This window comes from Anomalospiza imberbis, chromosome 21 (genome assembly GCF_031753505.1).
Source record: "Anomalospiza imberbis isolate Cuckoo-Finch-1a 21T00152 chromosome 21, ASM3175350v1, whole genome shotgun sequence".
NCBI lineage: Eukaryota > Metazoa > Chordata > Aves > Passeriformes > Viduidae > Anomalospiza > Anomalospiza imberbis.
Genome location: NC_089701.1, coordinates 9,154,564 through 9,171,498, shown reverse-complemented (window position 1 = coordinate 9,171,498; position 16,935 = coordinate 9,154,564). Strand labels below are relative to the sequence as shown.

Genomic DNA, 16,935 nt, shown 5'->3' with positions numbered 1-16,935 from the left:
AAAGGGCTCCTGTTACCAGGAAATTGAGGAAAAAGGGCTCCTGTTATCAGGGAAATGGGGATAAAGGGCTCCTGTTACAAAAACACTGAGCTAAAAGGTCTCTTGTTAGCAAGAAACTAAGCAGAAAGGGCTCCTGGTGTCAAGAAACTGAGGAAAAGGGGCTCTTGTTAGCATGAAAATGGGAAAAAAGAGCTCCTGGTGTCAAGAAAATGGGAAAAACGGGCTCCTGTCATCAGGAAAAGGAGGGGGAAAGGCAGATTCTCATGGTCACTGGGAGTGGTGCAGAGGATGGAGGGCTGGTGGGAGGGTTTGGCCTTGGCTTGCATTAGAATCATACTTGTTTAGGCTGAAAAAGCCCCCCAGGATCATTAAACCCCACCTTCAGATGAGCACAGGCCCAAATAAAGGAAGTTTTTGCTGGAGCATCCCCAGCAGTGCTGCAGGAATTGGTGAAGGTGGCTGTGCTGTGCTCTCTGTGGGGCAGTGCTGGCTCTCTGAGTTCCCATCATTGTCACCTGTGGACACTGGGACAATATTTCTTCCCTGGCTGTGCCCTAAAGCAGGGAATCCATTTCATTTTCTGTGCAGAGCATCACATTTTTAAGACCCCTTCTGCTCTGGGGGCTGGGTTTCATGGTGTGGCAGACCCACCCCCTGCTCTCTGCACGCTCTCCTCCAAGAGGATGCTCTGAGCAAAAATTAATTCTGCACACAGAGAAGAAACTCCGAGCAGAAACTGCTTCAGGTGATGGGAAACACCAGACATCAAATTGAGGGATTTGTGGATTTATTATGGGAAGTTCTGGTAGGTAATTTCCAGCATAACTGAGGGATTCTGCTCCTCCTCTCTGTCTCCTTTTGGGCTGTGCTTTCCTGGGGCACAGGGTGCAGCTCTTTGATGATGCCCAGTGGCCTCATAAACAGGCAGAGATTGGGGATTCTCCTACAGCAGTCCTGGAGTTTGTGGGAATTAATTCCTTGCACTGAACACAATCCACAATGTGATCACAAAGTTTAAAGCAGCTCCAATATTTGCTGGTTTTACACCAGACTTAGCCATGCTCTGGAAAGAGGAATTTGCATTTAATCTGGAATTTTTTCTTAAAGCAGCTCCAATATTTGCTGGTTTTACACCAGACTTAGCCATGCTCTGGAAAGAGGAATTTGCATTTAATCTGGAATTTTTTCTTAAAGCAGCTCCAATATTTGCTGGTTTTACACCAGACTTAGCCATGCTCTGGAAAGAGGAATTTGCATTTAATCTGGAATTTTTTCTTAAAGCAGCTCCAATATTTGCTGGTTTTACACCACATTTAGCCATGCTCTGGAAAGAGGAATTTGCACTTAATCTGGATTTTTTTTCCCATTTCCCCTCAGGATTCTGGCGACTGCTGGGACTGACTTTGACCTGCGGACCCTGCGAGCTGTGCGGGTGCTGCGGCCCCTGAAACTCGTCTCGGGAATCCCAAGTGAGTGTCGGGACCGCGTCGTGTCACAGCCCAAGGGCTCTGTAGATTTGGGGTGTTACTGCTTTGCTCAGCAATATTTTCTCCCCCTGCCTCTCTGGGCTCAGTGGCTCCTGCCTTCAGCAGGGTCTGGCTGTCTCTCGTCCCATTTTGTGCTGATTTCAGCTCTGTGCTCCCAAATCTGCAGGTGAGGGGCTGGGTTCTGTCCAAGAACCCCTTTTGTCTTTGGGGGTGAAGGAATTCTCTGGGGAGAGAAGACCTGAGAGCTGAATTTTGCTGCTTTCAGGCTTTTCAGCTTGGATCTTCTGATGGGTTTGATCAGCTGATCATCCTGTGCTGGGTTTTACTGTTTTAATAAACGGGAGAAAATAAAGGGAAAGAGTGGGTGGGATCTGGCCATGCCTACTGGATTTATGCATTTTATGTGTGAACCTGAAGGGTCTGAATGCTGGGTGAGGAGCTGCATCATGCCCGAAACCATCCCAGTGCTCACACCGTGGCTTTCTGCCTTTTAATGTCACAGGCACAGCTGCTCTGCCCCCAGCAGGGATCACTTCCAGGAGCTCTTTCATTCCTGGATGTGGAATAGAGAGGTTTGTACCCTCCAGCAAGAGCTGCTGGAAGGAGCTGCAGCACAGTGGGATGCTCTGGTGTTCTCAGGATTCACCTGGGGGCAATGACGGCACCAAAAATTCCTGAAATCAGGGTGCATTCATGGGCAGGGCTTCAATCTGAATTCCCAGCCAGGACACATCCTTGGAAAGGTGGCATTTGTTAGCAGGATCTCCAACAAGGAGATGCTGCTGCCTGTTTTTCCCTGGACCTTTTGCCTGTGCAAGGTGTGGCAATGACACAGGTTGTCACAGAAGGGAGGTGGCCCCTCAGAGCTGTCCCTGTCCTGCTGTAGGACACGTGTGCATGTGTCCTGGGCCAGCACAACACTTCCCCACCATAACTGCCCTCAGGTTTTTAGTGATGTGGTGAAAGCTGAATATTTTATAGTTTCTCCCCTGTAATAAATGCATAACCTTGATGTACAACCACCCACAAACACGGAATATTCTTCCCTTTTATCCCCTCGGTGTTTTTCCTGTCAAAGGGACCTTGATGCTTTTTTAAATGTCTGTGCCCATCTCCATCTCACTGTGCTGTGGCAAGACAAGGATGATCCTTCATCCCCCAGCCCTCAGGACAGGCCACCAAGGCAGCTGCTGCCCGTCCCTGCAGGGTTTTGCTGTGTGCATCTGCAGGACGTTATCAGCCACCTCCATCTCCAGCCTGTCTCTCCTTATCTCCCTGCCTCTAACTGAGATGGGTTTCAGGGCTGGTGACAAAGCTGTGGCTGGGCAGCCCTGGGTTTGTTTCTGCAGAGCGGGCTGTGGCAGGGACAGCAGTGTCCCTTCTGTTCCGTGGGTGGTGGGGGGACAGGAGCTCCCGAGCAGCCCCGCTCCCTGGCACAGGGGATCACATCCATCCGCGGGGCTCTGCTTCCCTCCTCCACTTTCAAACCCAGTGACAATATCAGGGGCTGGGACATGCTCTCTTTGCCCCCACTCTGAGCTCCTCAGGACAGGTTTGCACTGCAGTCCACATCCTGCCCGATCTCTCCGAGCACCACCATAATCTTCCTTCCAGAGAAGCGCTTCAGCCTCGTGTCTATAGACACAAATTGGAATTTATTTTGGCAAATATCTGCAGGAGACCCTGGTGCAGCTAAATAATTGTATTAGCCGAGGTTTAATCTCCTGCTATGGTCTCACTTCCATTTCAGTGCAGTCAGATAATAACAGTAATAACAATTTAGCACCAATTTCTTAATTACCACTGAGTCCAGTCACTGTGTGAATTTGGTGGGATAAAGCTGACACTTCCAGCATGTCTGTGGAGAAGAGGGAATAAACTTTTCTTCCCCCTGCTCTACACCAGACTGGCTTGCTTGGCCCTAAGGTCTCCTAGGTAGAGTTCAAAGCTGCACCACAATTCACAATTCTGTGAATTGTGTGCCCCAAGGACCTGGCTCAGCTCCAGGCTGAGTCTCAGGACTCCAGCAGCTTCACTTCAGGAAAAATGCTCTGAGTGCCTCTGAAGCTTAACAAACCACTGGATCTGTCACCTGAACAAAAGACATCACAAAAGGAGACCCTCCAGCTGTCTCTCCTGCTCTCATGGCAGGAAATTGTTTCATAGCACCTTGGGAAGAGCAGCATTTCTTGGTATTGCCAATCCCCAACTGTCCCTTGGACAGTCCCTCTCTCCCACCTTATCTCCACTCCCAAGGCCCCATTTTCCTTCCCTCCCTGAGGTGTTTTTGTGTCCCCACAGGCCTGCAGGTTGTCCTCAAGTCCATCATGAAGGCCATGGTGCCCTTGCTGCAGATTGGGCTGCTCCTCTTCTTCGCCATCGTGATGTTTGCCATCATCGGGCTGGAGTTCTACATGGGCAAGTTCCATAAAACCTGCTTCTCCAACGAGACAGGTGAGCTCTGGCCTTGGGGCCTTCCTCTCCTGCTTCTGTGCTGCTTTTCCTTTTGCCTCTTCCACATTCCCTGCATTCTCTCCCTCTTTACCCACATATTCTGAGAATTACACAGAATTTTGTGCCCACCCTATATGGACTGGGACACATTCTCCTCTCTCTGATGCCACTGTGCTGTTCCCAGTCTGCCCAAGAGTGAGATGAAAGTTCTTGGGGCCTCCTGTCCCAAAAGAATGTTTTCATAACAGAAGCACAGAACCAAATTCCTGTTGTTTCTTATTAATTAATTGTGTCTGTCTAATTTTCCTTGAGTTTTGCTTCATGCCCATTGAGTTTCCTGGGGGGGGTGGTTTCTGGGGAAACTTTGGTGTGGAATAGTAAAAGATTGAAAAGTCTGGAAGCAACCAAAAAATAAAAGGGCAATAGATGGGAGGCAAGGAGTCCTTTGATGGAGAAAGGATAAATATGACCTTCAGAGAAGGGAAATTGGGCACTGAAGAGTAAATGATGTGTCTGCCTGTGAGTGAGTGAGTGATAGACCCCAGAAGATGGAGGTGGAGAAGGATGATCCCAGAGATTCTTGGCTGGGAGCAGCTGAGTCAAATCACGGACTCATGGAATGCTTTGGGCTGGGAAGGACATTAAAGATCATCTTGTTCCACCTCATTTCTTTATAGCAGTGTTAATATATGTTTATTATCTGATAACACACATTAAAATGTTGTTCTTGTCTCCAAACCATTGCATTTTAAGGTGCAATCGACTTTCTTTAAAACACAGTCTTGTATTTTCAGTCATTATCACTAATAGGTCTTAATATTGATTTATTTCCATGCAATCCAATGGTAATAAAACAACACCCCTGCCAGATCTCTGGGCATCCCTCACGGTGCCTTCTGATGGGAGCAGTTTAATACACTCAGTGTACACAGAGATTTGCAAAGGGAGTTCTTGCTCATGTTCCTGTGGAATGCTGGAATAAAAAACAAGGGTTGTGAAGGAGAATTGGGACTTGTGACTTGTGAGAAAATCCTGGCAATTCCTTGAGGAAATGAGGTTTTGGGCTGGATTTGTAGGAGGGAAAAGTGTCTTACAAGAGTGGGTGTCTCCTACAAGAGTGGGTGGTGTGGCCCCTGCAGGGGCTGTGGCAGTGCTGACAGGGGACAGGGACAGCAGTGACAGGAGGGGTGTGGAGAGAGCAGCGTGTCCGTGCTGAGGTGGTGGGGAGGATGAAATCCTGAGCAGATTGGGGTTTGCCAGGAGCATTTTCGGGTCTGTTAGACTGCAAACAAGGTGGGGGATGTTTGTGGCATCCCTTGTGAGCAGGAGCAGCTGCAGGCAGAGCCCGAGGCTCTCCCTCCCGGCTGACACCTGGTGAGGGAGGATCTTCTTCCCTCCCCAGAACAGTGCAGAAGGCCAGCATCACCCCCAGAGCCGTGTGTGCTCCCTGCACGCTCATCTCTGCCGTCAGTGGTGACCAAGAGATTCGGGGCCAGGTCTGGGGACAGAGGACAGGTTTTTGTCATGGGTAATGTCATATGCAAGCTCCTCTTACTACCTGGGTGCATTCCAGCTGGGATTGGGAGCATGGCCGGAGCTCTGCTGCCCAGGCTGCATTTCAGCTCTGCTGCCCAGGCTGCATTTCAGCTCAACTCTGCTGCCCATGCTGCATTTCTGCTCTGCTGCCTGAGCTGCATTTCAGCTCTGCTGTCCATGCTGCATTTCAGCTCTGCTGCCAGCTCGTTGTGAGCTGTGCTTGTCATAGTTGAGATGGTCACAATACAAAGCAACACTCCATTTTCAGAAGGCTTCAAACTGTTTTTATTCTACCATGCATGCTTTTTTTACATTCTTACAAACTCAAAAGTTTACGCTTTACTAATTGGTCAGGAAATACAAACCAAGTGCTCATTGGAACAGGCAGTGGCAGGTTTCTTTTATTTATCTTTTCTTTCTTGGTTTCTATGTCAACAGCCTTGGTAGAAAATTCTTCCAGGGGTGAATGTGTATCCTCTTATCACACTTCTCTCTGGCTCACAGAAGTCGCTGTAAAACCTCTTGCACAGTGGCTCAGCTCCCAGAGCCCCTCAGCAGGCAGGGGAAGGTGCTCTGGTGCTGCTGAGCTGGCTTTGGACGGGTTCTGAGCATCCATTCCAGCTGCCGGGCGGGAAATGGTGTTTCTGGAAAGCAGAGTGGGGTGAGGTTTCCTGGCACTGCATCCCCTGGGAGCAGAGCAGCAGAGCAACCCACAAAGCTTTTGAAAACCTAAGTGCTCCTCATCTCCACCGAGGTGCATTAAGGAGCCCGGGCAGAGACCACGGCTCCAAACTGGCCTGAGGGTGGAAATGTGAGCTCATTAAAGAGATGCCTCTGCTAGGAGGTGGGAAATGGGAGGAGGGAAAGCTGCTCGTGCTTCTTTCTGTTCCAAATCCCCAAAGTGAGCAAAGCCCTGGGATTTTTCCTGGAATCAGGAGCCAGAGGAACCAAGTGTGCATCATGAGGGGACCAAGCAGAGGTGTCAACACCGAGCGTTGCTCTGCTGAGCCAATAGCCTGGGTAGCTCAGTGATGAACTGCCAGGCACCAAAATATGGCCAAAGGGTTACTCAAGGCCTTTCCCCTTCAGCCTGACTGTTCTGAGCTGGAAACATGTCATTTTTGTAATGAAAATGGGTAAAACTCAGTGGCAGTGCATGCTCCATTGTTGTTTCCCTCTCCTTGCTGTCCTGTTCTGCTGACACAGGATTATTTTTAAGCACCTGACCCAGCCCAAATGCCCCAAAGCTACTCCAGGAGAGAATGGCACCATATTTATTTCCCATTTTTCTTGAGATTTCTCCTTTCTCTGTCTGGTCCAGCCATGAGGAGTAAGGGCCAGTTCTGGTCACTGCTTTAAAAAGGAAAAATCCCCCCCACCACTTTGTGGTAGATGTGTGCTGCATTTTCAGAGAATTCCCTGGCAGCAAAAGGCCAAACCGAGATGAAACTGGATCCTCTTTTAATGCATACTCACAAACGGTCAGCGGGAGCCAGCTTTGGCATTTTCTTCTCTCACCAAGCCCTTGTGAGAGCCTGTGGTGACCCATCTGGGAGCTGGAGGTTTGCCCTGCACCGAGGTGTTGAGTCAACAGGAAAGTGTCACATATATATTTATATGTATCTACACACACTTATATCCTACTCCACGGTGACAATTTTGCTTTCCTCCTGCAGGCTTTGCTCTGTGGAATGATTGTTACTAATTTTTGTTAGTGCTGCTCCTGCTTTTCCCCCTGGTGAATTGGATTTTGTGCCGTTTGCTGCTCCATTACCACAACGTGTCCCTTTAAAAACCCTTGAATGCTTCCCCAACCCCAGCTCTCTAAACAGGGATATTGCTTGGGATATTTGCTTGCTCTGAACACCTAGCACTGGAGTTTTCCAACCTGCAGCACTTCCCAGCTGAGCCTGGAAGGTGCTGGGATGGTCCTGGCCATTCCTGGTGGTCCTTCCCTGTCAGATTTATCCACCTTGGCCTCCTCTGGGTCTGCAGTGAAACTCAGCAGAGAAGCACCATCCCACATAGATCCTTTCCCTCCATTTGGAGCAAAAATGTGGAGCTTCTGGAGGAGCTGGAGTCCTTCAGTGCTGCCTTGGGGTGACACCAGGAGCTCCTCATGAAGCTGTGCTTGAACATCTGTACCAGGGCAATTTTGGGGCAGTCCACACCCCCAAATTGGCAGTAGTGCAGAAGGTGCCCTTTTGCTTCCATGTTATAAAGCAATATTTAGCACTTTGAGGGTGTTTAAAGTGCATGTCATTCCCAAAGCCCTGCTTTTACCACATTGTTGCTTTTATTTTTTGTGTTGTTGCTTTATTTTTGGGTTTGTGTGGGGGTTTTTTTGTTGTTTTTGGTTTTTTTTTTTTTTTTTTTTTTTTTTTTTTTTTTTGTGTGTGTGTGTGTGTGTGTGTGTGTTTTTCATGCTGCTCTTACACCGTTTCTAGACCTCTCAGATGTAGTGGGCTGTCATGAGCCAGAAATTATTTACAGCTTGGAAGCCTCTTCTGCCAGGTAACAAGTGGTAGGACAAGAGGAAACGGCCTCAAGTTGCACCAGGAGAGGTTTAGACTGGAGATTAGGGGAAATTTCCTCACTGAAGGGGTGGTCAGACATTGCCAGGGGCTGCCCAGGGTGGAGTCCCCATCCCTGGAAGTGCTCAAAAACGTGTGGATGTGACACTTGAGGACATGGGTTAGTGGTGCTGCGTTGATGGTTGCACTTGGTGATCTTAGAGGTCTTTTCCAACCTAAACAATTCCACCATGTAAGATGGCAAACTACGAATTCTGGGCACTTCAGGGATGGCTCTGCTCCACCCCACACTGACCCACCTCTCACAGCCCAGCAGTGTGGAAATGATGACAGGGACACAACGACTTTTCCATGTCCATAGCGGCACAAAGAAACCCAAAATGTGAAATTAATCCTTGCAGTGGTGCCAGGAGGATGCAGCAGCACCAGACAGGAAATTCTCAGGATGGATTCAGTCAGGAACTTGTCAGCATGGCTCCAATCCAGAACTCTTCAGGATGGTTTCAGTCAGGAACTTTTCAGGACGGTTCCAAGCAGGAACTTTTCAGGATGGTTCCAACAAGCAGAAATTTCTCAGGATGGTTACAAACAGGAACTTTTTAGGATGGTTCCAACAAGCAGGAATTTCTCAGGATGCTTCCAAGCAGGAACTTTTCAGGATGGTTCCAAGCAGGAACGTCTCAGGATGGTTCCAAGCAGGAACATCTCAGGATGGTTCCAACAAGCAGGAACTCTTCAGGGTAGCTCCAATCAGTAACTTCTCTTCCCTCTCTGCAGGTGAGGAGGTGGGGGATTTTCCCTGTGGAGAGGAGCCTCCTGCCAGGCAGTGTGAGAGCGGGACCACGTGCAGGGAGTACTGGCAGGGCCCCAACTATGGCATCACCAACTTTGACAACATCCTCTTCGCCGTGCTCACCGTCTTCCAGTGCATTACCATGGAGGGCTGGACTGACATCCTCTACAACGTGAGTCCTCTGCTGGGGCTGGGGGGGGTTGGTTGGGAAGAGATGGTTCTGGAAGAAAAAAGTCACTTAATTTGTGTGGTTTTCACCTCCTGACCCCCTGCTTTTGAGAGGATCATTCCTGTTTTCCTAAGGGTCTGTTTCTGGTTGAGTCTGTGGTGCTCAGCTGCAGTGGGATGTGTGGGGGCAGGGGGGTGGTGGCAGTGCAGGAGTTGATGTCACCCCAAGATGCTCCTGTGCTCTGCTGGGTGAGTCAGAGCAGGTTCTCACAATGCCCCACAGAAAATCCAAATTGTACAAAATTGGGTGGCAAAAGCAGCATCTCCTTCATAGTTTGTACCTGGAGGTTTCCTCTCCTGACTGGGTGATCAAACATGTAACACTGAGCTCTAGGACTGGTTTTGCTTAGTCTAGTCCAGTTTTACAAAGCCCTATCACTCACCTTCACCCCTGGCATGACTCTGTGGGCTGCAGAGAAGATGCCCCAGGCTGAATCCCCCTGCCTCCTGCAAGGCAGGACCTGCAAGGATGACTAGCACAATCTCTTGGCTGTTCTGTTTTGCTCTTCCCAAATTTATAAAGGGCAGGACTATTTCCCCCAGCCTCTGCTGGCTTCCAGGCAGTGCAAGGCTCCCATTTGAGGGTGTAGTTTATGTGGAAAAATCCCTAAGTCAGGCATTACTGATGCCCTCAGCTCATTTCTCTGGCTGGAGGGTTGATGCTGTGCTCAGTTTTCTTCATCACAGATTCCAGAGCCATGCTGGCCCCTTTCACTCCTTCCTGGGAGGCTTTTTGTAGCAACAGGAAAGGATTATCCTCAGCCACAGTGAATTGGCAGGTACAATTCTGCTGTGTTTGGAGCCAATAAATGTGATTTATTCCCTTCTCCCTTCCTTGCTCAGTTCCTCCAATTATTCCCAGTCTCTGACCACTTAAAGCCATCTCTTGAAGATTTCTCCCCTCACCCTAAAGCTTCACCATACTACCAGTTTCTCCCCTTCTCATTCAGCATTCCTGCTCCTTCCTCCTGGTGCCAAGTGTTGTAAGAAAAGCCCATTAACATCCTGGCTGGCATTGATTAATCAATATGTGGTGTATGAGATCATCTTCTCCCAACCTGCCTCTTGTACCACATGCAAAACCCCGAACTTCCTATGGGGGTATTGATTTTGGGGGTTGCTTTGATGCTGTTGTAGTTTCATTCTGGATACCCATTAATTTACCCATTAATTGGGAACAGGTGCCTGGAGCAGCTGCAGGGTTGGATTTGTTGTGTCTGAGACCCCAGCTTAGGGTTTGCTGCTTGGATCTGGCAGATCTGAGGGGCTCTGGATGTTCTCACTGAGGGGAGGCTGAGTGGTCTGTGCCGTGCCATGGGACACTCAGCAGAAGTAAGTGATGCCAGGAGCCATCCCTGCCACCTGTCCCTTGTCTCCAAGAGCTATCAGCTCTTCCCTGTGCTGCTCTACTAGCTGAGGACCTGGCTGTGCTACTGCAGGTTGGAAACAGAGAGAAGCTGTGGCTGGAGAAGATCCACTCTGTGCAGCCCTCAGCCTTTTCACAGCTTCACTCATGTGCTGCTTTCTGGCCACTTGTTTTTTGGTTTGGTGTCTTCTGTGCCTACTCCAAGTTCATCAAATTGAAAGTTGCAGCCCAGATTATGCTGCAGCAGTGACTGGAACTCCTCCATGGTGTGTTTGTGGGTGCATTGTCAGGCTGTGCACAGGTAGAGAAATCATAGAATTATGGAATGGTCTGGGTTGGAAGGGACAATCCCATTCCAATCCCTGCCATGGCAGAGACACCTTCCACTGTCCCAGGTGGCTCCAAGCCCCATCCAACCTGGCCTTGGGCACTGCCAGGGATCCAGGGGCAGCCACAGCTGCTCTGGGCACCCTGTGCCAAGGCCTGCCCACCCTGCCAGGGAACAATCCCCCCCCAGTATCCCATGTAACTCTGCTCTCTCTCATTCTGAAATCATTGCCCCTTGTTCTGTCACTCTCCCCATATAAAAAGTCCCTCTCCCTCCTTTTCAGAAGTTCCTTCAGGCACTGGAAGGGCTCTGAGCTCTCCCTGGAGCTTCTCCTCTCCAGGTGAGCACCCCCAGCTCCCCCAGCCTGGCTGCAGAGTAGAGGGCTCCAGCCCTGGAGCAGCTCTGTGGCCTCCTCTAGACTTGTTCCAGCAGGTCCAGATCCTCCTGATGTTGAGGACCCCAGACCTGGACACAGAACCCCAAGCAGGGTCCCACAAGGGTGGACTAGAGGGGGGAATCACCTCCCTCATCCTGGCCACTCCTCTGTAGGTGGAATCCATCCACCCAGCTCCAGGCAGCTCAGAAACTGCCCAGGGATGCTGCTTGGACCAGCCTGATCCCTACTGGACCCAGACTGGGAAGAATCTGGAAAATGTTTCCCCTTGAATCCAGAACTGGTAGAATAAGTGAACACATGCTGAGACTTAGACAAAGAGGGGGTGTCAGGTTATTCCTTGTTATTCCTTGTTCAGGGAGCTCTGATTCACCAACTGAGTTCTCCACTGGGGAGGAAAATTTTTTTTTGTTAGGAAAATTTTATCAGGAGAAATTTCCCTATCAGCCCCAGGCTCTGGTCTCCTCAAGGAGAGCAGCATTCCCCTGATGCAGGATACTCATCAGAGCTGAGCTGTGGACCTACTTTTAATCTTTTCCTTAATTAAGATTTGCAAATGGCTGTGGGACCATGGGAGGCAAGATGTGGTTTGTGTAAACTGTGATTAAGCATTAGTAAGAAAAAGGCTGGAGCTTCTTCTCCTGCTAGCCCGTGAAAGCAGGGAAAGCACACAGTTCTGGTGCCCCCAACATAATGAGGACATGGAACTGGGAGCAAGTCCAGAGGAAGCCACAAAGTTGGGAATAGAGCACCTCCCCTATGGACACAGAAGAAGACACAGAAGAGCTTGTGTGGAGACCTCAAAGCCCCCTCCAGGGCCTAAAGGGGATACAGGAGAGCTGGAAAGGGACTGGGGACAAAGTATGTAGGGACAGGACACAGGGAATGGCTTCAGTCTGACACAGAGTAGGGTTAGATGGGATATGGGGAAGGAATTGTTCCCTGGGAGGGTGTAAGGCCCTGGCACAGGGTGCCCAGAGCAGCTGTGGCTGCCCCTGGATCCCAGGCAGTGCCCAAGGCCAGGTTGGACAGGGCTGGGAGCAGCCTGGGACAGTGGAAGGTGTCCCTGCACAGGGTAGGGGCTGGATGGGGATGATCTTTAAGGTCCTTTAAACCCAAATCTGTGATTCTATAAAAGCTGCTAATCCTCAGACTGAGCTGAGCCCTTCCTTCACCCCTTCCTGTGAGTGCCCAGGTTGGGGTAGATTTGTCCCCCTGCTTGTACAAACCCCTCCCTTGCTGCTGCTGGAGCAGCCAGCCCTGCTGGGACCGAAATCCCCGTGCTGCCAGGCAGTCTGGGACTGAGACCCATTAGGGGAAGGCTGAGGTTACAACTTCTGCCTTAATGGCCCATTCATTTCCTGCTGCAAAACGTCTGGATTGATTGTCCTGCATCAACAGGGCTCTGCTCTCCCTCCCCTCCTCCTGCTGCACCGTGCCTGGGGGCCTCAGGGCAGCCAGGGTTGTACTGGGATGTCAGGGAACAGTCACTGGGTGGGATGTGCTTCACCAGCTCAGCATTAATTGAAATCTGGGAGGGTTTGCTCTGTCCTGAAAGCAGATGGGTGGCTGAGAAAGTTGGTCTGTGATGGCATCAGGCAAACTGAGGAGTTTGGTGTCAAGGGTGTTGAGGAGAGAGGGATTGGGGTTTGATGGCTTGGCTCAGGTCTGTCAAAATGAGGGGTTTGTTGTGAAGGATTATTCAGTCATTCCCAAAGGATTGAGGTGACTTTAGAGGTGGTCCAGATCCAGCTTTCCTACAGATTAAGAAAGTCACAGCATCAAAGGCTTCAGCACAGCCTTTGCAGTTGGAAACCTACCTTGTAAATATTCACTCCTCGTCCTGTGATAAATTGAGGAATTAGGGGAGCAAGAAGAAAGCAAGTTCACAAATCTCAGCCCATTTTTACCATGCTGATGCACTACTTATACTTCCAGAGACTTTTCCTTTTAATTTGGGCTCATGAAAGCTTTCTAGCAAGGCTTTATCTGGGAGGTGATTTATGCTTGAAGCAAAGAGGCTGAATCATCAGTAGGGTGAAATTCTTCAATAATAAGCTGGGGAAAAGAACTTCCTGCCTCAGCAGCACAAAAGCATTGGAACAATGACTCCAGCCAAGCTCCTCTGAGAGCTGCAGGCTTGTCTCAGCTGTGGCTTGTTTGTGCTCAAAAGTGTCCAAGGAGCAACAGGTGATTTAGGAAAGTTGGTGCTGGGGAAGAATATTTTTTCCAGTAAATGCAGCGCCTCCTGCTAATTCCAAGCTACAGCATAATCCGGGAATGTATTAAAACAGAGCAACCCAACTGTTTCCTCAGGGTGGGAGCCCAGTGCTGTGACCAGGTTTTCAGTCCAACCCAGTACAGACAGGTCAGAGACCGCTCAAGTCTGGGCAGAGCATTTTCTGGACCAGGAAATTAGGGAAGAATCTGCTACAGCAGCAGCTTGCTTGGAGGGCAATGCTGTTCAGGGGCCACATGCCCTAGACCTGACTTTGTGTAGCTGGGCCCAGCCCAGCAGCAGGCTGGGCTGGTGGCAGGAGCTGTGTCTCTCTGCAGTGTGGATTCAGCATTAACTGGGTTGGTGCAGATGTTCTGGATCTGGTGTGGTGGTGCCAGGGCAGTCTCTGTTCTGGGTTCTCTGGGTCAGGGTGGCCCTTTGAGATTGTGGTGTTCACCTGGAGCATCCCACTTGCCTTGGGGTGACATGGGACACCACAGGTTGCTGCTGAGGGTGGCTGTCTTGGTTTGAACAGACAGGTGTCTGCTAAGGAAGGCAGGAGCCTTCCTTGAAATGGAAAATGTAAACCCCCTCCCTCTGAATTATTATAATTTTGAAATTAAGGGGCTCTCAGGCAAAGATATGGGAATAGGAATAACAGTTTTTTACTAGGAAAATTAAAAATACAAATGCAATAGTACAAAAAAAAAAAAAAAAAAAAAAAAAAAAAGAGAGAACAAACCACTGTCAGAGTCAGAAGAGGCCCTGGCAGCCTGTGGGTCAGGGTGGTGGCAGCAGTCCCATCCCATGGTGGCTCAGCCCTCCTGCAGTGCCAGCTGTGCTTCTGCTGGAGCAGGGATCCTGCACAAGGCTGGAGTTTTCTTCTGAAGCTCCAGGGCTGGTGTGGATGGGCCTGGGCTTCCTCTGGGAATGCAGTGGGGAAGAAAGCTGCTCCTCTGGGAATGCAGTGGGGAAGAAAGCTGCTCCTCTGGGAATGCAGTGGGCAAAGGCTGCTGTGGTGTTCCAGGAGTCAGATTGTATCCAGGTAGGAAGGCTTGGCTCCTCCCCTGGGCGGAGCATCTCCCCATGGATGATGGCATTTTCTCAGCCATGCAGGGACACTCAGTGGCCATGAACAGAAGAGATCTCCTGGAGGGAGGATTGGCTGTGGGAGAGATAAAGAAAAGTGCCCAATGCACAGAGGATACCTGCCCCAGCTCTGACAGGTGGCAATAGAACACACACCCCCACTCACATCTTTCAACCTGAGGGACTGGGCCAGCAAGGACCCACTCAGCTGGTGCCTGAGGTGAGAGGTGACTGGTGCTCAGATCAGCTCTTGGGCCCCTCATGTGAATTTATTCATTATCCCCATGAACTGTCTGGATTTGCCAAGAATTGCTGCATTTGTTATCATGCTTTGAGCAGGGCTCTGACAGTAACTAGGGGCTGCTGGAGCTGGGGGATTTTGGTGCTGTTGAAGGAGAATATTTCCAGTGATGGACTCCAAAGGCAGAGTCTGGGTGAAGAAATCACTGTGCTGGGGTGGGAGGAAACAATGCCACTGCTCAGCAAGAGAAGCTGTGCTGCCTTGGGATCTGAGTCCTCCTGAGCCCTGTTTTCTCTCCAGATCTTGCTTTCAAATTAAGGTCTTCTGGATCATTTTAGATCCTCTTGTTTACGTGCTTGGTGTTTGTGAATGACAGTGATTCATCTTTTGCTAATATGGGCTCTGTGGAGGTGGAAAACCTTTTAAAGAGGCAATAGTACAACTCTGGTTTCCTTCGCTGAGCAGTAATTCCCAGTTTTACCCATGCAAGAACCTTATTGTCCATCATCAAACCCTCTGTTGGTTACCATGGGAAGATCCCTTTGTTTTGCAAAGTGAGAAAAGCCTGAAAACTTCTGGGCCTGCCCATGAATTCCTCAATCAAAATAATTCTTTTGCTAGGCTGAGTCTAAGCATTCCTTACAGAGAGGAGCCAGGTGGGAGCCATCCTGAGGGAGCTGCTGTGGAGCTGGCAGTGATGAGTTTGGAGCTCAGAGCTTTCTGTGGGATCCCCAGTGGACTGGGAAGGGGTTGGGGCTCCTTGCTGTCCTTCAGAGCCAGCATGGTTTGCTCTGCTCTGTTCCCTCTTTGAGGTGCAGTGGTGCCTTTGATGTGCACCAGGAACTTCCAAAGAATTGAGAATTGTGTTTGCTGTCCCAGAAAATCACGGCTCAAATGTGCTCCATCTGGAGCTGTCAGCAGCCTCGGTTCTGACTTTCAGTGAGCTGGCTTTCACCTTTCATCTTTCCTCTCCAGGAGTTCAAAGCTCCACAGTGGAATTTGCTTTGCAAAGCAGGGGCTCCTTGCAGGAGAGGAGAAATGTCAAAGTGCACCCTCGCTCTCTCTTGATCTTAATGGCAAGAGATTTTCATGTTTCTTCCATTTCCTACTGACAAATATTAGTGTCCAGTGGTCTTCCAAGATGTGGACTGGGCCTAACCTAATATGCTTGTGAGTAGGGATGAACAGTTCAAACAAGATATAAATCTACCTTAAATTGGATCCCAACTGGAACTTTACCCTCCCTGAATTAAAATAGCCTATGATTCACTTGGTATTTTTCATTCCTCTTTGTGTCTTTGAATTTCTTGATTCCTGAGAAGATACAGAAATGAAAGGCTGGGATGGAATTGTTGCTCCATTTCCAGCCCAACCCAGAGATGATTTTGTTGGTGGGATGGTGTTGGGGCTGTAGGGGCAGAAGAGACTCTGTTGTCCCAGTTTGGAGAGCTCACATGTGTCTTTTTGGGGTGTTTCATAGAATCATGGAATGGTTGGGTTGGAAGGGACTTTAAAACTCATCTCATTCCACCTCCACCATAGCAGGGACACCTTCCACTGTCCCAGGCTGCTCCCTGCCCTGTCCAACCTGGCCTGGGACACTGCCAGGGATCCATGGGCAGCCACAGCTGCTCTGGGCACCCTGTGCCAGTGAAAGGTTGATTTATGAAGATTGAACCTGTGACTCTTGGTGTCCATCACTCCCAAGTGTGAGCTGGGGGATCCAAGGTGATGTTCCTCAGGAGGAGTTTGGATGTGGCCAGCACTGGATACCTGGACCATGAGGTGATTTCCTGAGCAAAACCCCCAGGAGGTGGTGTGAGGGTGCACTTTGAATGTGCTACAGAAAACAGAAGGGAAATAAATAACACAGAGCAGATCCCCTCATCTCAGACTTGGATGAAGGTTCCTCTTTGCTCCCTGGCTGCTCGTGAGATTCCTCAGGGCTCAAGAACCTCCACACTTCAAGCACCTCTGAAACCTGCCAGTAAAGGCTTACAGGTGACCTAAGTGTATTTTTGCTGGCCCTTTGCTCAGATTGTGGCTTCCGTGGGGGGGTTGCACTTGGCTTTGCTCATGGGGACTGTCACAGCTGATTTGGTGGCACAGTGACTGCTCCAGCAGAGCCCGTGGGACTCTGCAGGTGGCACTGGGATTGCTCTGTGCCACTGGTGGCACTGGGATTGCTCTGTGTCACTGGTGGCACTGGGATTGCTCTTCTCTCCTCGTACAACTGATGAGCAGTTGGTCTGCTCTCTGTTAGAAGT

General features: G+C 49.9%; 1 protein-coding gene across 21 annotated transcripts in view; it reads left to right on the top strand.

The window, feature by feature from the left end:
• Positions 1-16,935, top strand: part of CACNA1B (calcium voltage-gated channel subunit alpha1 B) — a 300,242-nt gene that overhangs the window by 106,168 nt on the left and 177,139 nt on the right. For all 21 annotated transcript variants that reach the window (XM_068211531.1, XM_068211529.1, XM_068211532.1 and 18 more), the window contains 3 exons: positions 1,378-1,469; positions 3,789-3,941; positions 8,789-8,976. In XM_068211531.1, coding sequence (XP_068067632.1) covers positions 1,378-1,469; positions 3,789-3,941; positions 8,789-8,976 — 433 coding nt within the window. The remainder of the gene's footprint in view (positions 1-1,377; positions 1,470-3,788; positions 3,942-8,788; positions 8,977-16,935) is intronic.